General features: G+C 38.9%; 1 protein-coding gene across 1 annotated transcript in view; it reads right to left on the reverse strand.

Moving 5' to 3' along the window:
• Nucleotides 1–6,509: 6,509 nt before the first annotated feature.
• The window catches only part of LOC122251183 (uncharacterized), an 11,272-nt gene continuing 5,281 nt past the window's right edge, over nt 6,510–12,500 (reverse strand). The window contains exons 2-4 of the mRNA XM_086549992.1: nt 11,022–11,256; nt 8,219–8,371; nt 6,510–6,788 (exon numbers count right to left, since the gene is read on the reverse strand). Coding sequence (XP_086406118.1) covers nt 6,663–6,788; nt 8,219–8,371; nt 11,022–11,256 — 514 coding nt within the window. The 3' untranslated portion in view covers nt 6,510–6,662. The remainder of the gene's footprint in view (nt 6,789–8,218; nt 8,372–11,021; nt 11,257–12,500) is intronic.

A 12,500-nucleotide genomic window follows, 5' to 3' on the forward strand; every position in this document is an offset into this window, starting at 1 on the left:
TCTCCAGAGAATGAAATCATGCAAAGTACAAAGGACAGATATAATTAGACTACCATAACTTAGATAAACAGCTGGATATCATAACTTAGATAAACAGCTGGATATCATAACTTAGATAAACAGATGGATATCATAACTTAGATAAACAGCTGCATATCATAACTTAGATCAGATGGATATCATAACTTAGATCAGATGGATATCATAACTTAGATCAGATGGATATCATAACTTAGATAAACAGCTGGATATCATAACTTAGATCAGATGGATATCATAACTTAGATAAACAGATAGATATCATAACTTAAATAAACAGATAGATATCATAACTTAGATAAACAGCTGGATATCATAACTTAGATAAACAGCTGGATATCATAACTTAGATAAACAGCTGGATATCATAACTTAGATAAACAGCTGGATATCATAACTTAGATAAACAGCTGGATATCATAACTTAGATAAACAGCTGGATATCATAACTTAGATAAACAGCTGGATATCATAACTTAGATAAACAGATGCATATCATAACTTGGATAAACAGCTGGATGTCATAACTTAGATAAACAGCTGGATATCATAACTTAGATAAACAGCTGGATATCATAACTTAGATAAACAGCTGGATATCATAACTTAGATAAACAGCTGGATATCATAACTTACATAAACAGCTGGATATTATAACTTACATAAACAGCTGGATATCATAACTTAAATAAACAGCTGGATATCATAGCTTAGATAAACAGCTGGATATCATAACTTAGATCAGATGGATATCATAACTATCATAATAACTATACTACCAATAACGAAGACAACAACACGACACAACACGTTCAAAGAAATAGGCACTTACGATTAAGGTAGCAATTATAGTTCGGTGTGTTGTAGAAGACAAGGTAGTGGTTAAGTTCACAAAGGATTTTTCCATCTTTCTTCGGGCCCAAAGAGAAGCCACGGCACCAGGAGTCTGTTAGAATTAAATTTTGATTAAATTGTATTCTTTGATAGATGTTATACTTTGATGGATTGTTTACTTTGATATGTTGTATTCTTTGGTGGATTGTTTACTTTTATATGGTGTATTCTTTGTTGGATTGTTTACTTTGATATGTTGTATTCTTTGTTGGATTGTTTACTTTGATATGTTGTATTCTTGATGGATTGTTTACTTTGATAGATGTTATACTTTGATGGATTGTTTACTTTGATATGTTGTATTCTTTGATGGATTGTTTACTTTGATATGTTGTATTCTTTGATGGATTGTTTACTTTGATATGTTGTATTCTTTGATGGATTATTTACTTTGATATGTTGTATTCTCTGGTGGATTGTTTACTTTGATATGTTGTATTCTTTGATAGAAGGGTATATTTTGGTGGAGTGAATATTTTGATGGATTGTGTATTTTGATAGGATGTACATTTTGGTAGATTGTAATGTGGTTGGAGAAGGAGAGATGCTAAGAGCAAGTGAGAGGGGAGAAGATGGGAGGAAGAGAAAGGGGGGGGGGGGATTTTATTGACCACTTTTGTCATATCATAATCATTATCCTTTTTATCTTTATCCTCAGTATTATTGTTATTATTATTTTTATTATCATTCTCATTATCATCACTATAACTATCATTATTGGCATTATTACCATTATCATTATCATCATTATCATTATTATCATCATTATCATTATTTTCATCATTATCATTATCATCATCATTATCATTATTATCATCATTATCATTATTATCATCACTACTATCATATACATCATAATTATTCTCCCTCCAACGATGTAAAAACAGACTTATTAACCACATTACCTTGATTACAGAGCGAAGCACATTCAAGCAGTGACCTGAAATACATTTGATAAAACGCTTCTCCACACTGACCACTCGAGAACCAACTGAACAGCTGACTCTGACTCTCGAGAACCACCTGTTCCTTGCCCTTGGAGCACAGGGACACTGCTATCAGTAATGTCCATGATAACAGTGTGACCTTTGACCTGATTTTTCCTGGCTTGTTCATCTTGGTTCTGGAAGGAGGAGCGAAAGAGATGTAAGACTTTTATGTACTTGTGTGTGTGAGTGTGTTTATAAATATTCATATATTGGTAGATAGATTGATAGATTTATGTATGTACACACACACACACACACACACACATATATATATATATAGAGAGAGAGAGAGAAATAGAGAAAGAGATAGATAGAGAGAGAGACAAAAAGAGCCACAAACAAACAAACAAAGATAATACTTATTATCCCCGAGCAAAATCCGTTCGATCTGCCACGATAACCTGACGCGTCGAACTGACAAACCTTACTTCAAGTCCACTGCCAGATGACATCTACCTCTTACCCCTACCCCTTCCCCCTCCTTAGCCCTCCCCTTCCCCCCCTCCACCCTTCGTCATGCACTTCGCAATCATGCACACTACCTCTCTACACCCTGGTCTCCAAGATACGCTCTTACTCAACGAAATATGATTGGCTCTTAACAATGACTGTTGAGCCGTTAATGCATATGATTGGTCGTTTGACACACCTGCAACCCAGCAACATCTTTACGTGATTGGCTATAAATGAAGCCTTTCTGTTGCAAATCCTTCGACTGTATTGGATGGATTGTGCTGTTCGCTAAGTGTAATAGCCTGTTATATATCATGTGATAGGTAGAGTAATAAGTTTTATCAATCATTTCTCAAGTGAATTAAAGATTGATTTGTTGTCTGTTGGGGCGATGGTTGCAAATGGGAGATGCTTAAGATGATTGATAGATTTTCTTTCTTGCTTTTTATCAAAATTGCAACTTGAAGGCGTCAATGTTTCTTGCTTAAGAAACGTTGCAACATCTGCCAATGCTTGGAATGTTAGTAAGCACGTGTGTGTGTGTGTGTTTGTGTGTGTGTGTGTGTTTGTGTGTGTTCAATATACATTTTTTTTTTCTTTTTCTTTTTTTGTAAATTCAAATACCTTAAGTATGTAAACTAATTATTCATGCATTCATATATTCATGCATATCATCAAGGCAGTCGGTACTACGACCACAAGTTAAGAGACAATTTTCTCCCATCATTGAAATAAATGCCGTGTAATTCCGCGACTAAACCACCAGTAACGATGGTTAGCATCAGTAGGAAAAATGCAATAAGCATATACTATAAAAGAAAATTTTATTCTCCGGAAAACTAATCTCAGTTATGAAGGAATATAAAGCGAGGGATATAACACACTTTTACCCATATCCACGTGCCGTAAGGAGGGTGAAATTGAATTCTTATCTGTTATATGGGCGTGAGACACTGTACTGTGGAATCTTTCACTCTTTCTCTCACGTATATATCAGATACGCGGTCTCTCTCGCTTTCTATTTTTCTGTTCTTCTTTTTCTTGTTGTTATCATCATCTTCGTCGTTATCATTATTATCATTATTATTATTATTGTTGTTACTATCATTATTGTTATTGTTAATACTATCATTGTTATTGTTAGCAGTAACGTTATTATTATCGTTATCCTTTCTATTGATAACATTTTTTTTTCTCGTTTTTCTTCTTCTTTCTCTCATTCACTCTCTCTCTCTCTATCTATCTATCTATCTACCTATCTATCTATCACTATCTCTCTCACGCCCTCTTACAATCTTCCTCTCTCTCACACACCCTTTTATAATCTTCCCTTCTCTCTCTCTCTCGCTCTCTCTCTCTCTCTCTCTCTCTCTCTCTCTCTCTCTCTCTCTCTCTCTCTCTCTCTCTCTCTCTCTCTCTCTCTCTCTCTCTCTCTCTCTCTCTTTCTAACTCTCTCTCTCTCTCTCTCTCTTTCTCACTCACTCTCTCTCTCTCTCTCTCTCTCTCTTCTCTCTCTCTCTCTCTCTCTCTCTCTCTCTCTCTCTCTTTTCTCTCTCTCTCCCCTCTCTCTCTCTCTCTCTCTCCCTCTCTCTCTCTCTCTCTCTCTCTCTCTCTCTCTCCTCTCTCTCTCTCTCTCTCCTCTCTCTCTCTCTCTCTCTCTCTCTCTCTCTCTCTCTCTCTCTCTCTCTCTCTCTCTCTCTCTCTCTCTCTCTCTCTCTCTCTCACTTTCTCTCTCTCTCTCAAACGCTCTCTCCCCCCCCCTTTCTTTCTTCCCCACACTCTCTCCCTTTCCCTCTTTTTTCCATCTTTCTTTTTTTTTTTCTAACTCAAGATGGTTTTCTGAAATGAGAGTTAGAAAGAGACCTCACATATTCTCAGGATATTAGCAAACTTCTGCCTGTAGTTTGGTGTTTTGAAAAGTGCTCGCAGTTTCTTTTAAATTGTTTTTTATGGCGTTTTATTTGTTTTTAAGTTTTTTGTTTTTGGTTTTGGTTTTGTTTGTTTATTGCTGGTCTACTTTCTGATTTTTTTTCAATGGTAATAACAATGATAATGATAATGATAATTAAAAGGACCAACATTACAGTAATTTTAATGATAATGATGATGAGAATAATGAGAATAAGGATGATAATGATAACACTTATAACAATGGCATTGTCGATGATAATAACAATGATATTAATAACAATAATGATAAGATAATGATGATAGTAATAGTAACAAAAATTATTATAACAATGATAAGGATGATGATCATAATAATAATGATATTAGTAAATAATTATAATGATAACAATAATAATAATAGTAATACTGATAACAATGATAATGATTATAATTATAATAAATATGGTAATGATAATATTAATAGCGGTAATAACAAAGATAATAATAATCATGATGATAATAAAAATGATGATAACAATAATAAAATAATTATTATCCTACTGATAACATCCGATGACAATGATAAACATAATAACACCTTGAAAGGTTATATTACATACATTCTTTTTATAAAGAGGTTGTTATCTTTCGTAAGGAAACACAGTATATGTTTATGCTTTATTGATAGTCTATCTACACTTGACATTTATAAATGAAAGTTTAGAAAATGTTGGAATTTATAAGAATAAATGATAGACTCCCTGTATATAAGGAGATAAATTATTAGATTTATCGAATCCCTGTATCATAGATATATGATAGACTCCTGAATCATAAGAAAAGATATTTGCGCAGCGTAGCGATAATTTTGATAACACTAATGATAGTAATTTTAATAAGAATAATGATTAGAAGAAGAATGGTAATGATGATAGTGATGAAAACGATAATAAAAATGACAATAATGATAATAATAATAGTTACGACAACGATGATGATCATAATAATACCAATAATTATGATAATAATAATGATAATAATAACGATGACAATAATAGCAAGAATAATAACAAAAATGGCAATCATAACAGTAATAATTACAGCGTCACATATGAAATTATGACGGGGGGGGGGGGGGGGGGGGGGGTGATAAGGGTGATAAATTATGATGATAGTAACAATGATAATAGTAGTGATAATAATGATACTGATACTGATCATTGTAATAATATTCATTATAATAATAATTATATATTTCATACAAATGATGATAACACTGATAATGATAGTAATAATAACAATGATAATAATAAAGATAATAATGATAACGATGGTGATAATAACAATAATGATAATAATATAAATAAAGATATTAACGATAATGACAAAAATATATAATAACAAAAAGAAGAAGTTGAAGAGATGAAGAAGAAAAAGAAAAAACATAAACGAACGATCATGAAGCTTCTTTGATCTTAGCAATATTGCACTGAACTATTCACGTTGAAGTGAAGAAGCAACTAAATTGATACAATCACTAATCACTACATTACTTTGAATCCTAAGATTATTGCTAATCAAATTATCAAATTTCTGGATTTTTTGTTGAGTATAAATCATGGGTGTATACTCTCGAATGTGAAAAATAGAGATGGATAGATAGATAGATGGGTAGGTAGATAGATGGAGAGGGGTAGGAGGAGTGAGGGAAAGAGAGAGTAAGATGGTGAGCGAGAGTGAGAGAAGGAGGGAGGTGGGAGGGGAAGGGAGGGAGGGGACGGAGAGAGGAAGAGCGGGGGAGAGAGCTGGGAGAGAGAGGAGAGAGAGAGGAGAGCGGGAGGAGAGAGGGGGAGAGAGAGAGCGGGAGGGGGGGGAGGGAGGAGCAAAAAAGAAAGAGAGAGAGGGGTGGGAGGAGAGGGAGAGGAGGGAGAGAGATCGCGGGGTGAGTGGGAGGAGAGGGAGAGTGAGATTGATGAGAGAGAGAAGGAGGGAGTGAAGGAGAGAGAGAGAGGAGAGAGGGAGAGAGGGAGGAGGGGAAAAAAAGGGAAAAAAAAAATAAAGAAAAACAAAAAAAACACAAAAAAGAAGAGAAGAAGAGAGGGGAGAGAAAGAGAGCGAAAGAGAGAGAGAGAGAGAGAGAGAGAGAGAGAGAGAGAGACAGAGAGAGAGACAAAGACAAAGACAGAAATAGATAGACAGACAGAGAGAGAGGGATACACACACAGACAAACAGAAAAAGTGACAGACAGACAGAAAGACAGACAGACAGACAGAAAGAGAGGGACAGCAAGAGAAACCAGAACAATACTCAACGACACAACCACAGTGCTTGCGTGCAGGCAACACATTCTATCCATTCAACTCTCGTGACTCTTGCTTTCTTTTCGCCTTTTGTCTTCAGTGAAAACATGACCCGAGTATGACCTCGAGCAAGAGGATAATGAGAGAGGTCACCACACCAAGGGCGAGTAGGAGAAAAGCTCCTTGAAGCTGTCCTATGCTGAGAGCCTGCGGTCCTGTTCTCTGTGGTGGGAGAGGGAGAGAGAGAGAGAACTGAACTGGGTGAAGGAGTCAGAGAAGGGTGTGGTGGGGGTGGGGGGTGGAGTTGGAGGGAGGATGGGGGGTGTGGGGGGGTGGTGGGGTGGGGTGGCGGGGGGGTTGGGGGGGTGTGGGGGTGGTGGGTGATGGGGTGAGTGGGGTTGGGGGGGGGGGGGGTGGTGGTGGGTGGGTATTGGGGGTGGGGGTATGGTGGAAAAGTATAAATTTGTGTATTGTGTGTCTGTGTGATTGTGTGTGTGTTTGTTTGTGTGTGTGTGTTTGTGAGTGTGTGTGTGGTTTTATGTGTGGTGTGTGTGTGTGTGTAGTGTTGTATGTGTTGTGTTTGTTATATAATATATATATATAATATATATAATATTTATATATATTATATATATATATATATATATATATATATACAATATAATATATACATAATATAAATATATATATATATATATATTTATATATATTAATATTTGTACAATATATATTTATATTATATAATATATATTATATATATTTATACATATAGTTGATATATATAAAATATTGTGAAATCAGTTTCTTTCTGAACTATACAAAATACAGAACTACATATTGAAAACAAGATCAAGAGAATATAATTAAATAAACAAAGAGATAACGATATCAACAACAAAAACAAAAACAACAACAACAAAAACACACAAAGACCCCTCCGCCCGCAAAAGAAAAATAAGTTGTAGGGAATGGAGAATGTTGAAGTTGAGTATTTAATTTATTGAGCATGCAATCTACCCCCGCACCCCCCACGCCACCACCCCGCCGCACCCGAAAAAGCCCACTCCCTCTGGGACTCTATCTCTTCTCTCTCTGGCCTCTCCTTTCTCTATCTCTCTCTCTCTCTCTCGCTTCCCTCTCTCTTCTCTCTCTCTCAGCCCTAGCTCTCTCTCGAGGCCAGCGGGCTCTCTTTACTCTCTCTCTCTCTCTCTCTCTCTCTCTCTGCGCTACTCTTACTTTCTCTCCTCTCTCTCACTCTCACTCTCTCTCTCTCTCTCACTTATCTGCTCCTCTCTTCTCGCTCCTCTCTCTCTCTCTCTCTTATCATTCTCTATCTTTCTCTCTCGCGCTCTCTCCTCCTCTCTTCCCTCTTCTCTCTCTACTCTCTCTCTCTACATCTCTCTCTCTCTCTCTCTCTCTCTCTCTCTCTCTCTCTTTCTCTCTCTACTGTCACTTTCCCACCTCTCACTCCTCTTTCTTCACTCTCCACTTCTCACTCTCCACTCTCCACTCTCTCTCTCACTCTTTCTCTATTTCTCTCTCTCTCTCTCTCTCTCTCTCTCTCTCTCTCTCTCTCTCTCTCTCTCTCTCTCTCTCTCTCTCTCTCTCTCTCTCTCGCTCCCTCTCTCTCTCTCTCTCTCTCTCGAGCCTACCTGCCCTACGTCGAAGGAGGACATCGACCGGAAGTGATTCTTGAAGAGCTTCTGCAGGAGACCTACTTCCCGAAGTCTCGTGAGAAAGCGTGAGATCTTGAATGTGTAGGGCGTGTTCTTCGGCAGGAACCAGGACAGATGACCCGGGTACACCTGCGAAGAGGGAGAAGAAGAGAAAGGGAGTGGAAAAATGAAGGAGAAGGAGGAGAAGGAGGAGAAAGAGAGGGAGAAGAAGAGATGAAGAAGTAGAAGAATAGGAAGAAAAAAATATATGACCCGGGTACACCTGCGAGAGTCCGAGTGGGAAGAGGGCATGTGAGACTAAGGGCGAAGGGATGTGAACAAAAAAGAAGGGAAGGAGAGGAAGAGAGAGGGATAAGAGGAGAAGGGAGATGGAAGAAAAGAGTGGGGATGTGATAAGGGAGAAGGGGGAAATGAGGAGGAAGGGAGTGGGAAAAAAAATAAGAGGAAGGAGAAGGAGAGAAGAGGGAGAAGATGAGATGAAGAAGGAGAAGAAGAAGGGAGTGAAAGAAGAGAAGAAGTAGGAGGATAGAGGGAGTGGAGAAGGAAGTGGGGAAGTGGAAGAAGGCCGAAAGGAGAGGAAGAAAAATGAGGGAGAAGAAGGGCAAAGGTGAAGAAAAAAGGAATAAGAAGGAGGAAGAAGGAGAAGAAGAGAAGAAGAGAAGAAGAAAGTAGTGGGGAGAAAGATAGGAAGGAAGAAAGCGGTAGAAGGAGAGAAGAGGGAGAAGAAGAGAAAGGGAGTGGAAAAGATAAGAAGAAGAAGGAGAAGGAGAGAAGAGGGAGAAGAAGAGAAAGGGAGTGGAAAAGATAAGAAGAAGAAGGAGAAGGAGAGAAGAGGGAGAAGAAGAGATGAAGAAGGAAAAGGAGTAGAAGTAGAAGAAGAGGAAGAAATATAATAAGACGTGGGAGATGGAGGAGAAGAAAAGGGACAGAAGAAGAACGAGAAAAGGAAGAAGGAGAGAAGGGAGAGAAGTACAAAGAGAAAAAAATAAGTGTGGGAAGAAGAAGAAACAGATAAGCATGAGATGAAGAGAAGGTGGAGAAGAAGGATGAAGTAGAAGAATAAGATGAAGAAGAAGAAGAAAAGATGGGAGGGAAGAAGAAGAAGAAGAAGAAATTGTTATTTGAAGATTGAGAACGAGTAAGTGTAGAAGAGAAAGATAAAGAGCAGGTAAATAAGGAAGAAATGGGAGAAGATGATGATAAAAAGAGAGGAAAAGAAGATCAAAGGGTTATTTGCAGCTTGGGGTTAAATATCAAATTGAGTAAAGTTAAGAAAGCATAATTAAAAATAGAAAGAAAATGAGGAGGATAAATAATGAATAGATAATAGCAGCTAGGGTACATGTGTGAGAAAAATGTTAATGTCATGATATGAGGTTTGGATATAATGAAGAGGATGGGAAAGAAAATCAATAAAGGAGAGAAGTTAGGAAATAGGATAAAAGAAGACAAGAGGATGATAATGAGACAGGATGATGATAATGAGAGAGAGGATAAATGGATTATCTCTTGCTTTAATCTGTCTATTGGATTCCCTTTGGTTAATGTTTATTTGGTTTTGTGTCTAATACATATTTATTTTTCCTCTATCTTTCTATCTCTCTCTTTATCTCTCTCTCTATCTCTTTCTTTCTATCTATCTCTCATTCTTTCTTTCTAGTTGTCTATCTCTCTCTCTCTCTCTCTCTCTCTCTCTCTCTCTCTCTCTCTCTCTCTCTCTCTCTCTCTCTCTCTCTCTCTGTCTCGTTCTTTTTTCTTTTTCTTTGCTCTTTCTTTCTTCTCCCTGTTTTTTTTTTTTCTCTCTCTTCTTTCTCTCTCTCTCTCTCTCTCTCTCTCTCTCTCTCTCTCTCTCTCTCGTTCTTTTTCTTTTTCTCTTGCTCTTTCTCTTTCTCTCTCCATCGTTTTTTTTCTTTCTCTCTCCTTCGTTATTTTATTCTCTCTCTCTCTCTCTCTCTCTCTCTCTCTCTCTCTCTCTCTCTCTCTCTCTCTCTCTCTCTCTCTCTCTCTCTCTCTCTCTCTCTCTCTCTCTTTCTCTCTCTCTCTCTCTCTCTCTATCTATCTATCTCTCTCTCTCTTTCTGTTTCTTTCTCTCTCCCTATCTATCTATCTATCTATCTATTCCCCCATCTATCTCTTACCTGATTATCTCTCTATATTCACATTAATCTAGCTATCTAAATGCCTTCCCTCTTTAACTTTATCTTCACTGGAATTAGATTAATTGTGAAATCTATCTAATTAATCTTCCTCTTTACGGATCCTCCTCTCTCAAGCACACTCCCTCTCTCTATCCCTACTTCTACACAGCTCCCCCCTCCCCCCCCCCCCCCTTTCCTCATCCCTTCCTTTCCTCTCCCTCGTTTGTTTGTACACTCTCCCTAACTCTCTTTATTCCCATTCCCTCTATCCTTCTCTCTTTCTTTCCTACTTCCCCACCCTCCACACTCCCTCTTTTCCCCTTCTCTCTATCCTTATCTCCTTCCTTCCACCCTCCCCTCTCTCCAACCCCTTTCTTCGCCTATCCCTTTCGTCTCCTTTCCCCTTCCTTACCTCCCTCTTCATCTTCCCTCTTCCCTCCTTTCCCTCTTCCTCCTTCCCTCTTCCCCTTTCATCCCCCCCTCCCCAACCCCTTCTTCCTTCCTATTCCCCATCCTTCCCTTCCTCTTCCCCTTCCCCACCCCAACCAACCCCACCCCATCATCCCCCAAATCTCTCCCTTCGTCCCCCACCCCACCCATCCCCCATCCCTTCCCCCTCATCCCCCCTCCATCTCCCTCACCTGCTCCTTCATAAGGTACGTATCCATCGTGACATTATATCGGCTCTGGACGTTCATTAAGTACGAGTAGCTCTCGATGAGTGCGTGCGTGCGTTTCATAACACGCTCGATGCCCGGGTCGTAATCGAGGTCGTACTCCCACAGGTCGAGTTTGTGGCCGATGGTGTTCAGAGAGTCGTCGGACGACCTCTTGAGCTCCTCTGGCACGAACTCTCCGTAGTCCTGCATCGCCACTCTGGGGACGGAGAGAAGAGGAGGGGGTTGGAAGCGGTAAGGGGGGAAGGAAGGAAGGGGAGAGAGGGGGAAGGGAGAGGGAGGGAGAGAGAGAGAGGGAGGGAGGAGAGAGAGAGAGAGAGAGAGAGAGAGAGAGAGAGATAGGGAGAGAGAGAGGGGGAGGGAGGGAGAGAGAGAGGGGGGGTGAGGGAGGGAGAGAGAGAAAAGTGAGAGAGAGAGTGAGAGTGACAGATAGAGACAGAGAGGGGGGGGGGAAGAGAGTGAGAGTTAGAGGAAGAGAGAGAGAGAGAGGGAGAAAGAAAGTGAGAGTTAGAGGAATATAAACAGAAAGAGAATGGGGTATAGAGAAAGATAGAGAGAGGAATAAAACAAGAAAAAGAAGGTGAGGGATAGATAAATAAAGAGATAAAAAAAACTCGTAGAGAAAGAGAGAGAGACAAATAAATAAAGAAAAAAACTAATAGAAAAAGAAAGAGACGGAAAGATAAAGAAAGAGGGAGAGAGAGAGAGACAGAGAGATCAAGAACGAGCGAGAGAGACAGATATATCAAGAAAGAGAGAGAGAGAAAGAGATAAATAAAAGAAGAGATAAAGCAAAAGAGAGAGAAACCTGAACAGAAGAAACTTAGGAAACCCCGATTTGAAGTCAAGCCTCTGCCAGTCGAATGGTCACTCGACTCCATTACAGACGACCTCTTCTTAATCTTCCTCCTCCACTCTGGGGACGGAGGAAGTGAGGGAGAAGATGATAACAGAGGGAAGAGATGATAGAAGAAGAAAACTAGCAAACGTAACAGAAAGAAAAAAAAAGGATAAAGATGAGAAAAGCCGAAGGAGAGATTGGAGTAATGTTTAGATATAGAGGGAGGTGGAGAGAGGGAGGAAGAATGAAGAGAGAATAGGCAAAACTGAAGATAAGGGGCGATAAGAGAGGGGGAAATGAGAGTGAAAGTTGATAATAAGAGCGGGAAAGGAGGATAATTGAAGTTGATCATTAAATACGGAAACAAGACTGCCATAGCATCAGCAATCTTCGAGGCAGAAATTGTTCTAAGTCAGAGAGTGATAAGTGATAAGTCCGAGAGAAGAGATAATAATGATAAAGATGGGGGAAGGAAATTGATAAACAAGGAAAGGACGAAGAAGAGAGAGAGAAAAAAGAATACATGAGAGAGAGAAAAGATAGAAAAGAGGGATAGAGACAAAGCGAAAGAGATTGTGAAGAAAAGAGAAAAAGAAAAGAAG

The sequence above is a fragment of the Penaeus japonicus genome, unplaced genomic scaffold (genome assembly GCF_977035675.1).
Source record: "Penaeus japonicus unplaced genomic scaffold, GWHDUDI00000001_assembly GWHDUDI00000023, whole genome shotgun sequence".
Lineage (NCBI taxonomy): Eukaryota > Metazoa > Arthropoda > Malacostraca > Decapoda > Penaeidae > Penaeus > Penaeus japonicus.